This window comes from Cyrtonyx montezumae, unplaced genomic scaffold, assembly GCF_038088225.1.
Source record: "Cyrtonyx montezumae isolate F1298 unplaced genomic scaffold, pur_monq_1.0 scaffold_25, whole genome shotgun sequence".
NCBI lineage: Eukaryota > Metazoa > Chordata > Aves > Galliformes > Odontophoridae > Cyrtonyx > Cyrtonyx montezumae.
The window spans coordinates 15,070,481-15,088,433 of NW_027071992.1; the positions used below are offsets into that span (position 1 = coordinate 15,070,481).

The following is a 17,953-nucleotide window of genomic DNA, read 5'->3' on the forward strand; positions in this document are numbered from 1 at the left end:
GAGTTGGGACTCTTTGGAGCTCTGCTTTTCCACCATGCCAGAGCAAAGCTGCACACAGGATTTTTGATGCAAAATCTTAGCACGTAATTCTGGGCATCCCCCTCCTCCCCTAATTGTGTTTTTCCCTTTCCTCTCTGTTCCACTTAGGACAGCGTGTGACTGTGACATGGTGTTGGACTTTAATGCTGTGATGTCTTTCTCTGCCCTGAAGCTTTTTAAGACATGTTTGTAAGTTCATAAAGCAGCTCGGCCACAGACTGTCCTCAGGGCAAAAATCTGAGTTTTGAGCAAAATCATGGGAGAAATTGAAGGGCAATGCTGCTCTATGAACAACATAAGAAATGCTGCAAGCGTTGACTGGAAATCACAAACAAAGCCAGACTGCAGCAGCAGGGACTCCCTAGAAAGTCTGGAGCTTTTTACTTAGAGGTGTGTTTTAGGGTTTTTGTTTTGTTTTGTTTTTTGTTTTGTTTTTTTCCTATCATAATTATTTTTTTGTTTTCATGCCTGAAGATTGGAAGTTCATGTGCTAAAATCCAGTGCAGAACTAAGAGCATGTTCCTAAAGAGCTGGAATGAGGAGGATCTTTCACCAAAAGCAGTGGTCGTGGTGATTTCTCCACCTTCCACGGATGGGGCATTAGGAAATGTGGGATCCTTGAGTGCCTCCCATCTCCCATCAGTACTTCTCCTATTGATGCAAAGAGGAAGCATCTGTAGAAGAAAACAACCCAAGGCCTCACTCAAACAGAGGCTCCAGAAAGGCTGTGGCACTTCTTTCATGGAAGCCAACTGTTGATTGATTCCTGTAACATATCTCTGCAGGGAGCCAGGAAATGCTCAGTGCAGGGGAAAGTTAAGAAAGGGGGAACACACAGCAGTGACAAAAAAGAAAAAATGCTATTTGCTCATTTCCTCTATCTTGGAACACCAGTATGGCTGGGGAAGGATTGAGGTTTATGCATGCTCACCATAGCTTCATGCCTTGTGTGCGCTGGGTTGGTGAAGAACAGTCTCAGGGATGATGTTTCTCTGCAGCCCACGCCTATAAGGATTCAGTCTCCTCCTGCCCTCCCGCTCTTTCTCCCAGAACCAATTTTGAAGACACGCATCACTTATTAGTATGCCAAGCTTCATGTTGCCTTTTATCACCGCTGGAACAGATGGCTGGGCTTGGACCGCTGCCCTCCGCCTGCAGATAGGCTGGTTCATTTGGTGGCAGTGTTGAGGACAGGTACAAGCTGCAGGAAATGTCCCTCTGTGAGGCAGGAAGAGGGGACAGACAGTGGCAGGTAGCTGCCTGTGCATTAGGCTGGAACAATGGCTGTGGAGCCAAGGGCTGCTCATAGACAGGGCTGCTGGAGATGATCTCAGTAACATGCTTGGGTGATGCTTAAGGAGGTAGGACATGCCTGGCAGAGAGCCACATTGTAAGGATAATCCTGTTCCTGTCCTTGGAGGAGGGCAGATCGTAACACCCATTGTCCCCTTCTCAAGGGCAGGGTGTTATCTGCAGAGTCTTAATGTGGTGGGACTCACTTTGTCATTTTGGCTTGAAAGGAAAGGTACCCATGCTGTTCTTGGAGCAGAGGTCCTCCCAGCCCTACAGACACAGGCTGAGATTGGTTGTTCCGGGGATCCCACAGCTCCCTGCCCATCACATGTTGGTTATCCACACAAGCCAGAAATTACCTGTCCCCAATTCCAAGCAGGCAGTTTCCCAATCAGCCTGTGATGTTTCATGGGATGCTTACACACCCCTGGGTGTTCTTAGCTCCCTGCAGTGCCTCCTGGAAAGCTGCTTTGGCATTACACTTCAGCAGAGACACCTCTTGCTTCTCTGTGGGTGCATTGAGAAGCTCTGGTGGGTGCCATTCTCACTGAGGTCCTTAGTACATCGTGACTCCTAGCTTGAGCATTCATGTGGTAGAGCCAAGAGCCTCTCAAGCATCTGGACTAGATGATCTTAGTGGTCTCTTCCAACCTTAATGATTCTGAGCCTATGGACACCTTGGTTTGCATGACTTCAACTGAAACAGATGGGAATTTTTTTAAAGGACTTCCCTTCATTTTCTGTCCACCTCTCCTTCTTGCAGGCAGGGAAGAGCTGGAGTCCTCAAGAGCAAGGAGCCAATTAACTTCAGCTGGTCTAGCAGTGCTTGATCTGGGCGGACAGTATGCTAATCACCATCTTAATAGTGGAAGCTTAAATTTAAGAAGCCCTTTCAAGTTACAGGGCTAATCCTGATGATAAGTCTTTATGAAGCACATATTAAGAGATGTTAAAGCGTGTCTTTTCTTCTCTTGAGCTAAAAAATGAGGTCCAGTACTGATGGAGTACTGTCAAGCAACAGCACTTTAGGGCTGCGATGAGACCCTTGTGTCAGACAGCAAAAAGGGTATTGTCTGTTTCCCCTGTTTTTCTGTCACAAGAGGTGAAATCCCTGTGGGGACCAGTGTTGGGGATGTCCCTCTGATACCTGCAACATGGGCTCTGTGAGCAGACGGCTGTCTGAGCAACCCAGGGTGACTGTGGTCAGCATTTTCCTGTTGAGCTCGACCCTGGAGGTGTCTGTTGCATCTTCAACGCAGTTGCACTGTTTGCAGTTGGTATCTGCAGTATAGGCACAGCATCATGTCCCAGCAGAAGAGAAAGCTGTGACATCTCCGGCAGGATATAGGTGTTCTGGGGTGTCCATAGTTGGTGCCTGCAGAGCAGGCACACCTTAGCATATACAGTCAGCATCTGTAGGACAGTTGTGCTGTAACATCAGCAGTCAGCATCTGTAGTGCAGGTGTGCTGCACTGCACCTGCAGCACAGGCAGGGCTTCGTGCCTACCATCAGTGCAGGTGTACCAGAGCAGCTGCAGTTGGTGTCTTGCAGTGTGGGCTCACCACGGTGCCTAGAGTGCCGGCACTGCAGAGAGCCCATTCACAGCTCTTGGCAGAGCTGCAGTGGAGACACACAGGGAGGAAATGAGTTAATTGAAGTTTTTGTTTTTTTTTCTTGAGAGCAGGGCCCTGTAACAGCAGAGCTGGGGGGAATTTCCTGACAGAAGGCTGTCGTGCAAGCATGATGTTTGGAAACACAGGTTTTCTCTGCACATCTCTGGCAAATGCTCACTGGCTGTAGCTGGTTTGCTACCTAAGTAACCAGAAAGTGTCCCCATGGCTTTGGGGATCATATTAACAGAAGGTGGGAAAGGATCTCAGCCCATGCAGAGGAGGAGTCTGGGACTGTGCAGGAGAGGATGGCATCCTGCTTTCTGCTTAGATACCCAGTCCCCATCCTTCTGCTGCCATTCCCATCCCATCACACCACACCAGTTTACATCATATTGCTCTGCCCCTCGCCCTAGTTCAGGGGCAGCATCCGGTCTTGTCTTCACAGCATAGTTCTGGCCACATTGTGCTTACACAGGGCCTGTATATCTCTGGGGAAGCACCACTGGAAACACATTTGGTGTAGAATGAGAACTGCTGGAGGGGACCATGCTCACGGCCAGATTGAAACAGCCTCTAAGAGTGACCATCAGAGCTCCACTTTCCCCTCTGCTGCCCAGAAATGATTCACCGCAGGGGCAAAAGCAAATATTGTCCAAACTGCTTTTCTGCAGAAGATTGAGTTCCCCACCACTGGGTTTGCTGTGATACAAATGTGGTTCCCCACTGTCACCTTTCATATGTTTCCTGCAGGAACAGGGACACAGCCCAGGGTCTCTTCTGTTCAAGCACTGCTGGTGCTCTGCTGCTTGCTGCCTGGTGCACCTGCTTGCCAGGGTGCAGGCATCTGTTAGAGACACCATTAGATGAGCATATGCAGCCAATGGAAATTTGCATCGGAAGCATCTGCAGAAACATTGGAGGTTTTGTTATATGTTTGGAAAAAAAAAATGTAATGGCTTTGGGTGAAACAGGTAAACGAAGCAAATGCTGCATGGGAAATGGTGATTTGAGTGAGAAAATGTTGGTTTTCTGTTTAGATTTTTCACACTGCAATAGCTCCAGTTCCTGCCTGGCTGCAGGGCTTGTCTCTGAGATAAAATGGAGTTTTGCAGGGGCAAAAACAGCTGAACAGTGGGATCTCTGTGCCAGCAGTGGGCACTGTGTGTTCCCAGAGGACCTCGGCCGTTTCCCCACTGTCTTCTGCTCTTGTAAACCAAACAGCATCACCCTTGAGAATCCCCTCCTCGTGGTACCCATCTGTGCACAGGTCTTGCCTCAGGGGAGGCTGCCAGGCAGGCAGGCAGGCAGAAGCAGCAGCAATTATTTTAATGATTTGATAAGATGAGGAGCAGGGAGGGTGGGAGGCTGTGATCCCCAGGAGGAGAAGTAGATGTGAGATGGGGAAAGCGATGTGTAGGATTGGCACTGAGTCTTCAGTGAGCAGGGGGATTGCTTGAGGGGGCTGAATCCCCACTGAGATAGGGACGCTGGGGTGGCAGCAGTGTCACACACAGTCCAGTGAGGATGATTGCAGGATGCAGACTGGGGAGCAGGCACGGAGAAAGGAGAAACAGGACCGAAGCACAGTGAATTTTAACGATGTAGTAATTAGCACTCAGTGCTCCTCAACCTGAGCTTTCAAAGGCCATTAACTCTACTTTGCAGGTGGAGAAACTGAGGCACAGGGAGAGTGATTTGCTCAGGGTGACCTGGGAAGGCTGGGGTTGGTGCCATGGTATGTGGGGACCTGCTCTTACCACCAGCCCTCATAGTACAAACCCAGTGCCATCAGTCTAGCAGCAATGTCTCTTCTCCATGCTGTCCATTTCCAGTGCCCCATTTGCTGTCCTGGAAGGGCATTTGGAGATGGCAAAGTCTATGTGCCCATAGACTGCAAAGTCTATGTGCCCAGCCACAGCCACATTGCCTTCCCATCCAGCTCACAAAATCTCATGCCCTGCTGTGAACTCAAAGCCATCTGGGCTCCTGCATGGGCTGTGTTGATAATGGAATATGTTTTGGTGGGTTTTTTTTTTTGCTGGCCGATGCAGCTCCCCCTTTATTTAGGTCTAAATGGATGCCATCTGGCTAACGAGCCTATACTCATGTTCTAGATTAAAAGGCAATCCTCTGTGCGTTACCAGTACGGCGCTGTAGATTAGAGAGGTTTAAACGGTTGTGAAGGTGTAATTTGCTTTTCACACAGTGCTGTTCACCTCCTGGCAGGCGGGCTGGCAGCACTGCAATCCCCAGCAGCTCCCTCTTGCCCTAGTCCCCTGTGTCAGCCCTAGTTGCTGTGTGACCAGGGAGTGTCACGCTGTTCCTTGTGATGCCAGAAATGCTGCGACAGGGATGGCATCTGCATCCTGAACATCGTAAGCACAGAGCATTGCTATGGGGAGGTGGGGTATGGCTCCATCTCTTATAGAGGGTGCAACCCCTGCTGGCTTACTTTGATTGGGTTACAGCTGCCTCCCTGTAGTCCATTCACGGGCAGCTGCTGAAAAGAGCTCAGCCCCGGGGCTTGACTTCTCCGGGAGAAGTTAAAAAGTAGAGGAGAAAAAGAGGGCAGTTGTGCAAGGTGTGTCATAGCCTGCAGGCATCTAGGTCTGCTGGCAGCTCTGTTGGAAAGTGCCACAGGCCATGGAATCATGAAGCGTGTGCTGACAAAACACCTCCTTTTGCTCTAAGTTCTCCCATTGCTGAGCTGCGTGGCATTCCCTTGCTCCTTCCCTGCAGGGTCCGTCTCTGGGTACACTGCTTGCAAGCTCTCTGCAGCAAACCTTGACTGCTCCTGCCTGTGCTTGCTTCCACAGATGGCCAATCCCATCCCGTCTGCCTGCTGCGTGGTGCTCGCCGCGGTGGTGGTGGTGTACGCTCAGAGGCACAGCCAGCAGGGTGAGTCTCATCCCAGCTCCAGAGGCATCCCAGCAAATGTGGGTGCTGCTCCTTTGGCCTCTCTCCTAGCACAGGCTGGGTGTTCTTTCTGCATTTGCATTTCTGGATGTCATCATTTTCTCCTCTGCTTGATGTGTGTATCCCCTCCTGCCTGTGCTGTTTGGGCATCCTGTATCCCACCAGTGCCTGCTAGTCCCCCTTAGTGCACTTCCTCTTGCCCAGACCCCTGCTTGTCCCAGGATGGCCCTACAGCCTTTCTCATCTATTTAACTCCTCTTTTTTCTGCACCATGAAGGGAAGGGAGGCTGAAAAGAAGCAGAGCCTGTCAGCTGCAATGCCTCACATACAATCCCATGACTATCACTGCTGCCCCATTGTGCTGTCATCTTGGGGTGGTTTTGTCCTCACCTGAAATCTGCACAAACCATTAGCTCACGCCTCTCTAGGTGAGCAGAGGATCTGGGGTTTTGGAGAGACAACACTTTAGAATCACTGATGGTATTGGGAGCTAGAGGACCCTGTGCCACCTTGGATCCAGACCTGAGTTGAGTGTTTTTGGGCAGCTGTCTGGGTTCCTTTATGGAGAGACCCGTGGCATCACTGCAGAAGTGGACAGAATGGGAGGCCATCGTAGCTCCACGGTTTTCCTGGCAGTCAGCAGTTGCTTTCGTTTGGTTATAGACGGGAAATTTGCTGATTAGCTCTGATAAGAATACCTGTGCATTCATGGACTTGATGGGGTTGATGAAAACCTGCTGAAGCACCCTGCTCTAAATCCAGATGGATGGCTTTGTGCAGCCCTTGCACATGGGTTTTGGTGGCATGTCACCATTGCATGGGAGCAGCCACTCTGTGGACACAGAGTGTTTGGTGGCATCATAGATTTGCTTGTTTCCCCTGCCCAGAGCTTGCTCCTTGCCCATAGCTGCTGCCTCCCCTCATCCCCGGCTTGCACTTGCCTTTTGGGCTGGGGAAATGGGGCTAAAGAATGAATGAATCCCACTGGTGGCAGTGACTGGGGGGAAGATGCAGGTGTAGAGTCCATTTATCATGCACTTCAGGCACGCTCAACTTTAATAGCTCATGAAGCACTTTAAGAGATGCATTAGCACTGAATACTTGAGCGAGGAGGATGTGACAAGTTGTTAAGCAAGCAGGAGCACAGCAGAGCGAGGCTGGCCACCCGCTACTGGCTCTCACATGCACACTGGTGATTACTGGAGCATCCTGCAAAGTGCCACGTGAATTTATAAAAGCAGCATTGGATACAGCAGTGGTGAGGTTGCTCATGTGTTAACTCCTTTGCTGCTTGTCTTTGCTCCTTCTCCTTGAAGCTGGAGGGATGAAGGGCACATTTCTTTGGGATGTGGCTCCCCAAGCCCTAAGGTTTTTGGGGTGGAGGTCGTCAGAGCTGAGGGGACCTGCATCAGCTGCCCTTCCTCCATCCATCCCTAAGACAGTCTTGCTCCATGGGACAGTTTGCTTCTGGCAGTGCCTACACTATGCTTGCTTTACCTGAGCATGGGTTAATAACCACTGTGCCTGAGCACATGATCCTTCTGGGCTGCCCAGCCACCAGCAAACAGTATCACCCCTTTTGTACTGTTTCTCTGCTTTGTTTCTGGGGCAGATTGTTAAAGGCACATGTCAAGTGGGAGACAGAAGGATGGGGCACCCAGTGGAGCTGGATGGGTAAATGGAGGTTGCGTGGTATGCTCACTGCCCATCCCATTGCTACCAAAGTAGTCACTCTGCACTGTGGGTCCTGTTGTGCTGGGTGGCTGTGCTACACCCAGTGTGCTGCTCCAGCACGAGTGGTGCTGCAGCAGTCTGTGCAAGAGGCAGCTCTTAGGTCTTAGGTGCCATAACCAGAGACAGCCCTGTCCCCATCTGTCAGCCTTGCTAGAGTTATATCTGTGTCTGTTCCAGATTGAGATTTCTCTGCTTTTAAAAGAGGAATAATTCTACTTTATTGATCTTCACCTTGCTGAATTAACTCATGTTTAAACAACAATTATGTTTTCACGTGGGAGAGAAGAGAAAGAGGTGAACGTCTCTGGAAATGAATGCATTCCAGGCACCGCATGCTGGGGTTAATTTATTGATGAGTAGAGAAGCCGCTATCTCCTCTGTTTCTCACCAGTAACAGGCAATTAGCCCCCATCCTTCCTCAACCGAGGAAAAGACAGAGAGATTTTGTTTCATCACTTTCCCTCCTCTCCTGCTCCCTTCAGCCCCGGCACTAATCGTTTGCAATCAGTTCTGCTGCAAAGCCTCCCAAGAGCTCCCAGTCCACACGCGCCTCGTTAGAGATGCTGCCCACATTGCAGCTAAGACAAAGACTGAGCCGATAAACAGCCTTTGAGACACACAGCAAAGCCATGCAAATTGGCTTCTGAGAGCAGATCGACCATGGATACCTCTCTTTCTCCCCTTAACTTGGACTGTTTGTGTTGGCTGGCATGGATGTGACCAACTGTGCCTGCATCATTTGACCCATGCAGGTCCCTGGAGCATCAGCCTGGTGGGGTTAAGCCAGTTGCTTTGCTTCTTTGGGTTTTGCTTTTGTTTCTCTGTAAGGGTGCTATTCATTTTCATACAGGTGCACAGTTGTAGACATGCATGTGATTTCTACAGTTTCAGATTACAAGCAGATAAGGTGCTGGGATGAAAGTGGGTCACCATCATGAACAGTCAAGTCCTTACTAGGCTTCCAGAGGGTCCAGGGAGTTCCTGCATGGTAGCCTCTGCACTTATGGTGCCGAACATGATGCTACCCATGTCCTACACCCAGGGAGAGCAGAGCCCATGGAGGCATCCAGGAGGATGTGTTCTTTCAGTGTACTTTTAGAACAGGAGTCTCATGGCTCCGAGATGAGAGATGCATTCAGCACAGCATGCTGACAATGCCTCTGGGCTTGCAGAGCCACTTTACAATGCAGAGTGCACTGACATGGCAGGTTTTAGGGAGATGTGGGACCTCTAGAGACCCAATTTGTTCATGTTTGGGGATGGAGGGAAGTGTTTTTTTCTACAGTAATATAATTTGGAATTTCAGTATTTCAGTAGTGCTGGGATGGGAGAGAAAAAGTTTGTGATGATTTTTAATTCCCCTTTTTTTCTCCCTGTTCGCAGCTGGAGTATTCCTATTCCTTTACATCACTGAATTTTCAGAGCTGAGGCTGTGATCCTCTTCCATCTCTTGCTGCTTCTCTTGTATCTAGTTTTACTTACCTGCTCAGCAGGTTGGACTATCTTAGGATCCTTCCTTGCCCCCCAGGACAAACAGCTTTGCTTGCTGTGATCACTTCAGAAGCAGGGTTTGCAAAGCCTCAGGCATCCAGCCATTCTTTCTGCTTGATTTTGACCCATTATTCACTGTTAAAATATATCTAAACCAGAAATATAGTTACGTGTGTGAGTCCTGGGATGACCATGCACCAATTCTGAAAGCATCTCTCCTTCTCATCTTCTTGAACTCTGCTCTGCCAAGGGGTAGATTGTGCTGTGCTTTTCTCTTGCTTTTCCCTGCAGCAGCTGGTGTTCATGTCAACCCAGAACATGCTTCATGGGTCCTGCAGCCCTGCTCAGAGCTGATCTCAGTGACTGACAGCTCTGCTCTACATTGTAAATGTTATTAATAACTGAAGTGAGATGTGCTGCTGCACAAGGTGGAAGAAACCCAGTACAAGACAGTTCTCTAGGTTGGGATTGCCTTAGAGCTTTTCTCACCTCTTTGCTCATTCGAGGGCTCCAGATTCAAGGGAAGCCTCCACACCCAGCCTTTGGACCTCCTTGTGCTCTTCTCTGCTAGATTTCAGTGCATACATTACCACCATATAGGTACCTACAGTACTCAGCCAGGCCAATGACTGGGCTTTCACTCAGCATCTTCTTCCCAGTACTTGCTTTTTTCTATTGCTCCTATCAGACTTCCCTGATACTTAAGTGTCTGTAGCCATCCTTTCTGAAATAACATGCACTAGATCTAAAGCAGCAGTGCAGGAGCAGTCTCTCCAAGCAGACGTCTGTTCTCTGCTCTTATCTCGCTATCAGAGTGCCATTCAGTCATGCATTATGTGACATGACAAACATCTGTCATGTGCTGTTTGTTTGGTTTCCCATCCTTTCTCCAGGGTGAGATGTGTGTGCAATGGAGTGTTTTGGAATGTCTGTAAACGCCCGTACGCAGCTGCTCACTGTTTGCTGTGGGGAAGACAAGGTCAGAAGAACAACACACATGTGCGAGCGGGAGACTGCCGTGGTGCAGGCTTCTCTCTGAGTGAGCTCTGCCTTCTCATTGCATTGCATGGCAGCCCTGCCCATGGGTTGAAGATCTGTTGTCACATTATCAGCAAGGCAACATTCAACAAGGTCAAGCCAACGTTTCCATCTCCCACAAGGATCAGTTTATCTTTAAGGTTCCTTGCAACCCAAGTCATTCTAACATTCTATGATTGTGCTTTCTTACCTTCTGGCTGCTCCATGCATCTCAGGCCATGTTTTGCTCTGGTGTTTCATCTCCAGATGGCTCCTGCAAGGCCATTTTGGAGTTGTCATCCTCCAAACACAGCCCTAACTGAATGGGCTTATGGACAATGGACTTGTCCATTCTGCTCTATACATCACCCTTTATGTTTCTTGACAGCTTTTCCAACACCAGCTTTATGCTGCCTGCAAGGTAATTGATAAGGCGAGTGATGAGCAGTGGGCCAAGAGCAGTTCTCTGCAGGGCCATGCTGGGAACACCCTCCTGCAGTGATGATTCCCTATTAACAATTAATTCCCCATTAGGAATCACTGTTTTGTTTTTTTTTTGTGTGTGTGTTGGTGTTTTTTTTAACTTTTCTGTTATAATTCTGGATCCTTTCATTATCCAGCTGGCTGAAATATCAGCTTTGCTCAGTGAATGAGCTGACTGCAGAGCACTCCTGGTTGGGAAGGAAGGCTTGGCACAGCTTCTAGCTGCCCAGCATCCTTCGCTCTTTGCAAGCCATCTCAAAGCCAAAATACTGCTCACATGGGCTTCATGGAGAGCTCAAAGAGACAAACCAAGATATCATGCAGGATCAACAAGAGGATGCATCTTGGCACTGGAAGGGTGTTATCAGGGTTTGCTCAGCCTGGCCTCAGACTAAACAAGCTTCAGTTCTTGTTGATATTGATATTTTCTTTTCCTGAAAGACCTTAATCCCAGGGCATTATAAGGAGATGCTCCTGCTTTCTTTCCTACCGTCAGGGGTGAAGGTACAGGTGGCATAGTGCAGGGACACTGTGCGCAAGAAATTCTTTACGGTGAGGGTGATGGAGCACTGGCATAGCTGCACAGAGAGGTGGTGGAGTCTCCTTCTGTGGAGATATTCAAGACCCACCTGGACGCCTACCTGTGCAACTTGGTGTAGGGAACTGCTTTGGTAGAGGGGTTGGACTCGATCATCTCTTGAGGTCCCTTCCAACCCCTATGATTCTGTGACACCTTTGCAAAGAAGATCCATAACCTCTGTCCTTAGGTATCCATTGTTGTGACAGTTTCCCCATTGCATCTCCATCTTCCCTACCAGCCCACAGCCTCGGGGAAGTGACAGGGACAGTGACTCACTTCTGTTCATGCAGACACCTCAGCTGCAGCCTATTAAACAATACTTAATGCCGTTAGGACATTAGGTACCCCATAAAAGCTTGGGGTCCCCTCACTTCCTTGATCTTTCCCCTGTCTTCTTGCCCTGCTGTGAAGGTGAGTGGCTGATAAAAGGAGCACAGCCACATGCTCTATCCTCTCTTCTCCAGCTGTCCCCCATTTTCTCCCTCCCTTGTCTCTGTCCCAGAACATCTGGCTACTTGTGAAGCACAAACTGCATCTCCTGAAGAGTACCCTGTCTGCAAAGCAAAAGAAAACAGCAAAAATAGCCCCAGCTCCTGGAACATCTCTTTCTATTACTGGACATCCCTCTGAGCTCAAGTAGACTTCCTGCCCAGACACGAAGTGAATTATGGCTGAGCTCTCGGAGGCTGACCTTGTGGTCAGCCAGAGCACGGGCTTGCTAATAAATGTGGTCATCCCCTACCGCAGACAGCCTATTTTTAGTGCCTGTGTTTCACTGCCTGCTGCCTCACAGCCCTGCCCAGTGGCCCTACAGATCCCAGGCTGGCCACTCCGGCAGCATGGCTTATGCTGTGGGATAGCCCTGCTGGGAGCAAAAGCCTTGCTCCTCCCACCTAGGACATGAGATATCCAGGGAAACCATTCCATGTGGTGCCTATTAGTTTTGCATGTGTGTATCAGGGTGGCTTCTCCAGCTGGGATGTGCTGTGGGATCGCAGCTGCACTCTTGTCTGTTGGGCAGGGAGCAGTGAGTTCTCCACACTTACTCAAGGGGTGCCCTTAGAAAATAGCTGCAGGTTTGTGCCAGGTGGGCATCCCATTGCACAGAATGCTGTCCAGCACAGAAGGAGGGATGCTCTTAAAGTAGAGCTTAGGTTTTGGAGCAAAGAAAGGATCTGTCCCTGGGCTGAGAGAAGCTGGAAAAGACATCATAGAATTGCTTGCTTTGGAAGGGACCTTTAAAGGTCACCTGGTCCAGTCAGCGAGGAGGGACACCCACAGTTCCATCAGGTGCTCAGAGCCCTTCCACCCTGACCTTGATTGTGTCCAGGATCTGAGCATCCACCGCCTCTCTGGGCAATTTAAATCTTGGAGAGAAATATGTACCGCTAACAAAAATATGAATGCCTCTGTCAGCTGGTGTATTGAAGTGAATCACAAAGCTATAGATTAAAAAAAAAAAGTGTGGATTTGGCAGGTTTTGGAGAAGTAAATCTGCAGTCTCATAGAACTGGAGACCATCCACAACAGTGAGGAGAGGAAGAAAATATTGAGAGGATCACAGTCTGCCAGGACTCACTAGTTCAGGCAGCAGCAAGGAAAATTGTGTCTCATTAACCTCTTAAACTTCATTAGACATCTAGGAAGCTCTGATAGAGAGAAGAGAGAACTGGGGTTCACAGCCCACTCAGCTCCTGTATGAGCTCTGGGTGTGGAGTGATCCACCTGAGGAAGGAAGCCCTTGGAGTTCCCCAGGCTGCCATGGTCCTCTGAAATGTGAACGGCCTCACAGGATACCAAAGCTGTGCCCATAGATGATGTGTGCTGTGTTGGAGACTGCTCTTTCCATGAGCTCTGTCCCAGCACTGGTCTCCTTTTGGTGAGGGAAGAAGCAGTCCTCATCCATGGGGATGCCTGTTGTTTTTGTTCTTGTTACATTGGTGAACGCTGCCAGAAGTGGGGGATGTCATAAAGCTGTTACAGTTGGAGTGGAAACCAAGCATGTCAGGAGCTCAGCTTGAGCTAGCCTGCAATAGCTGGGAAAGGGCTCTCCTTGGAAGTTGCACATGGCCACCCCAGAAGCCAGCACCTTGCGCTGCTAGTGTGGCCTGCTCCCACCAGAACAGGGACACTCAGTGTTCGTCTCCTTTTAAGAGCTTCCAGCATCTGAAGTCCTGAATTGCAGGCTGCCCCAGCACTACAAATCAGATTGGGATGAAGGAGCAAAGCACAGTGACAGTGCTTGCAGGGCTTTAGCAAAGAGGGCTGCAGAAGTGCCCAAGCAAAGCCCTAGATAGCAAGAGCACAGTTGCAGTGAGAAACTGAGACCAGGCATCCTCCTGTCTGCTTTCTGAGAAGAGGGTTTTACTAGGGTAGGAGCAGGGTGAAGGAACTTCAAAACATGCTCAGGAGGGCAGATGCTATAGACAACATGTACAGTAGGAGCAGAAGAACAACTTGGAAGATGTGCAGTCTGTCCTGTGTCTGAAAAGACCATCTTTCAGGATAAGCAGTGTTGGGATGCTCTAAATAGAGTGGATCCATGCAGAGAAGCCAATATAATTGTGGTGTATTAAAAGGAGAAGAAGAAGGAGGATTGAGCAGGATCTGTGGCAGACTTGTTATTGAGAGGAAAAGCAATGAATGTCACCTTGTAATGAGTGCTCTAGCAAGGCCAATCAGGTGGAGAAGTGAAGTGAGACTGCAAAGCAATTGACAGTGATGGAGGCAGGAGGGGCTACTGCAGTATTAGCCAATGTACAGACCATTGATCTCTTGGTGTAAAATTTTCTAAAGAAGATTGTTATTTAGGTTTAGGTGCCACCAGGTGCTAATTGAAGCTGAAGAGTCTGGAGCCTTTTCCCTGTGCTGCTGTGTATACTGGTATGCAGGATTAGTCCTTGGCCCCAGGCAAGGTACTCATGGTGCAAAACTCTCTGTGGATGGGACAGAGCCTTGCTGTAGGCTGCCAGCAGCCAGCAGACCCACGTGCTGCTCTTCACCCCGGTTTCAGCACACCATGATGTACCCTTCCTGGCTTTTTTAGTCTGCAAAGCCTGAAGTGTTCTCCCCAGTGCACATCACTATTAGCTGATATAAACCACCTAGTCAGGCTCTTCTTAGTTATCTTTTTCTGAAGTGTTACAAGGCAGCCAGAGTTCTGCAGAGCCCAGAAACACTGACCTGCAAGGCTAGGATCCTGGAGGACTTACGCCAGCAAAGAGCTTTGTGCTTTGTGGACAGGAGAGAGACAGCACCATCACACCAAGGGACTGGCTGGGATGCAGGATCTAAAGCAGAACTAAGGTGTGCAGAACAGCTTGCTTGTCCTCTGCTGAATTTGCTGACTTGTGTTCTGCTGGCTCGGAAAGGGTGCTTTGCTGTGCTGCACTGTGCTTCCAATCTGGAGAAAGACAGGCACATACATGTGCAGGCAGTGCACAGGGGTCTGCTGCTGCAGCCATCCTGGTACCCCCATGCCCATTCAGTCCAAGCAGACAGATGAGTGCCATCCTCCGTCTGTGCTCCCAGGGTCACAGGAAGCAGAGCCTGGAGCAGTCCCCAATGGAGCCTCCAGCTGGAGCTGTGGACACCACACTTCTTGAGATGAGTCACAGAGAGCTTCCAGCTCCAGCCAAGCCACAAACCCCAGCAAGTCAGGCCCTGCAGTGCTGGTGCTGTGCCTGCTCTGTGGTTGCTCTGAGTGCATGTGGTGCTAGGGAGAAACCGAGGCATGTAGGAGCAAGTGTGTCAAATCCAGAAGTTGACATTTGTCTGTCTACTTCTACCTCTCAATTTCCCATGGGAAGTCTATTCCTGGCCAGCGTTAAGAGCTGGAGGTCTGACACAACCTGTGCCAGCTGCTGGGAGAACTTGGAAAGGTTTGGGATGCAACAGGAAAATGAGATGACAGCTTAGGAGTGGAGAGGGGAGCTGAGCTCATGAGTATGACTGCTCTTTGGAGGGAATGGAGGCACGCAGCAAGGCATGATGCAACCATATCCTGCCTCCACAGATCAAAAAAATAAAATTACCACCATGGTGAAAAGCACATCATGATTGATATGCCTTTCTCCTTTTGCTTTCAGTGGAGGTCTTGCTTTGTGGTGTAGGGAAAGGACAGTGGAAGAGCTTGGGGGCTTGGATTCCCACTGGTTCTTCCAAGTTTGTAGAACATCATGCAAGTCCCCTGATAGAGGAAGAAGTCTCAAAAGCAGTAGTGGGCTTGCTTGATGCTATTGCCTCACCACACCATTTCCACTTATATTCCCGATGGGATTCTGTTCATGTTACCAGTATTTAGAACCATAGAATGGCTTGGGTTGGAAGAGACCTCAAAGATCATCTAGTTCCAGCCTCCCGTTCTCCTTTATGTCATGGCTATCTCTGGGGTGTTGTCTCTTCCAGCTTTGCATTGTAGTACCTATCACCCAATACTGCAGGCCACAGCCCTTTGAGTAGTAAGAGAAAGGATTATCTGGTAAAGAATGTTTTGTCTTGGTTGATATACTGGCTCTGCCAGCTCCATGTTTCACAGACTCACAGAATGTCCCAAGTTGAAAGGGATCCATAAGGATCACCAAGTCCACTTCCTACCCTCACAAAGGACCACCCCAAATCTAAACCCTATGCTGAGATCATTCTCGAGATACTCATTTTGCTTAGGGTTGTGGCCACTGCCCTGGCCAGTTTTTTCCAGTGCCTCCCAAGCACTACATCTTGGCAAGGCAAAGAATTTTTCCTCAATATCCAAGCATTGGCTGACACCATTGACATCCCTAGGCTGACTTACTGCCCTTCCCACCATGTGAGTGCTGCTTTGCTGGGGCACATCAGATCTGCCCCACACAGGCAGTTCCTCCAGCTCTCGGTTCTGAGTGCAGAGGAACTGTTCTGTCTCCCAGTTTGCAGACAGTTTATCTTATTTTCTACCCATGTTGCTGGAGTTTGGTCTTTGCCTCCTCACATTGCTTGAGAGCGAGCCCTGAATATTCAAGGAACACAACTAAACTCAGTGTGACCATGGCTGGTGGGTTCTGGCCTTTAATTAATTAGCATTGATCACGCTTCAGTTCCAACAGCAGAGAAGGGAGCTGTGGCTCAGGGAAGCAGCAAAGTGTTGCAGTACAATCACTGCAGCCAGTTTCATGCTGCTGGTCATGTTCTTCCAAACCTACACTGCTGCATTTATTTCTCCTTGCTTTTGTAATTACATTCTTGGCAGCCCTGGAGATATGGGTGTAAGCATTCAATTGGTCCACAAGTAGGACGTGGGGATGTAGACCCTGCAGGAGTATTTCAGGATTCAGTTGCTGGATTTAGTGTTGTCCCAGTGTTTATCCTGCCCTAAATCACATGTTCCAAGTGAAGATCATGTAGTGAGAACCACCCAGAATGTAGTCAAACATGGCGGAATTTTGAATGTAGGAACATGAGAGAGAGCTTCTTTACTGTGAGGGGCACAAAGCTTAGGAACAGGCTGTGCAGAGATGTTGTGATCATCTCTGGAGGTGCTCAGTGCCCACCTGGACACCCTTCTGCAATTGTCCTTAAGAAACCTGCTTTAGCAGGGCACAGGACTCAAACACCAGAGAACCTTTGCAACCCCTAAAATTCTGTGGAAGTGTTGTGTGATACTTCGTGCAGCAGATAAGCAGAAATTCCCAGCAGGTGCATGATGCTGGGGACAGGTCTGAACTGAGTTCTTCTATCTCTTGCACAACTACAGCTAGACAGCCTAATGTGCTAGGTGCCATAGCAGATACATATCCACTTGCACCCACTTGGGCTTCATCTCATTTCAGGATTTGGGCTCCCGTTTGTAAGACACTGCCTTTGTTTGTTTCCTCTCTGAGTTGTCAGCTCATTGTCCGCAAGCATCACTCGCTGCCTCCTGGCCCATGGGTCTGCAGCTGAGCAGTGGGGAAGAGCCTCCAGCAGCACAGCCCTCCAGAGCGCTGCCTGCTGCCGCGTGTCCCAGAGCTGTCAGGGAAGTCCTCTGGGGAACCTTTTTTCCTCTGGAAAATGGAGTCCTGTCATCATCCACGCGTTTCTTCATCAGAAGAAAAAGGGAAAAAAAATCGTGTCTTTTTGGTATTCTTCAAAAATGGTTTTAGTTGACACATCTTCCTCCAGTGCAGAAAGGCTGTAAAGCCTTTCTACAACACAGTGGGAAGTTTAAAAGGCACAAAATCCCTTTAGTTTCATTCTGAAGGAATCCAAGCTTTTGTTGGTTTGTTGTTGCCATTTTTGTTTGTTTGTTTATTTTTACTTTGGAGAATTTTTTGGGAGTTGGTGTTTTTCCTCCAGGGCTGCAGCTCAGCCTTATCCCGATCCTCCCTCCAGCATCCCCAGGGCTGAGGGGTGCTGTCGGTGCTTTGAGAGCATCCCTCCAGCCCCACCGCCCTGTGTGGGCTGCAGCCACCCCCAGATCCCAGCCTGGTTTTGCTTTGCTTTAGAAAATAAACGTGCGTAGAGCCCAATGCCTCTGTGACTAGCAGAGAAGGGGGTTGACCAGCAGAGTTGAAAAGATTGTTTTCTATTCATGGCCTCCAGTGTGAGGTAGGGAAAAAGCCACTTACTGCCTGCGCACGCATAGATTTGCATTGATTGGAGGCAGAGTTGCTGCCTCCCTGTGCCCTTTCTCTCCTTTTAGGCTCTTTCAGATCCTCCCTCCCCATGAGCCCATGTAGCAGGGATGCACACAGCTCCTGCCCTGGGCTCTTCTACTGCTGTCCATTGCCTCTTCCCTCCTTTCCCCCTCTCCTGACAGCAGCCTCCCACAGC

At 49.3% G+C, this 17,953-nt stretch overlaps 2 protein-coding genes across 4 annotated transcripts in view; both read left to right on the forward strand.

The window, feature by feature from the left end:
- The window catches only part of GALT (galactose-1-phosphate uridylyltransferase), a 427,049-nt gene that overhangs the window by 285,898 nt on the left and 123,198 nt on the right, over window positions 1–17,953 (forward strand). The gene's annotated exons all lie outside the window — the stretch shown is intronic.
- CNTFR (ciliary neurotrophic factor receptor) overlaps window positions 1–17,953 on the forward strand; it is a 121,042-nt gene that overhangs the window by 48,708 nt on the left and 54,381 nt on the right. For 2 of the 3 annotated variants that reach the window (XM_065740038.1, XM_065740036.1), the window contains exon 2: window positions 5,763–5,844. The exons of the other annotated variant lie outside the window; for it this stretch is intronic. In XM_065740038.1, the coding sequence (XP_065596110.1) occupies window positions 5,763–5,844 (82 nt within the window). The remainder of the gene's footprint in view (window positions 1–5,762; window positions 5,845–17,953) is intronic. 3 annotated transcript variants of the gene reach the window in all.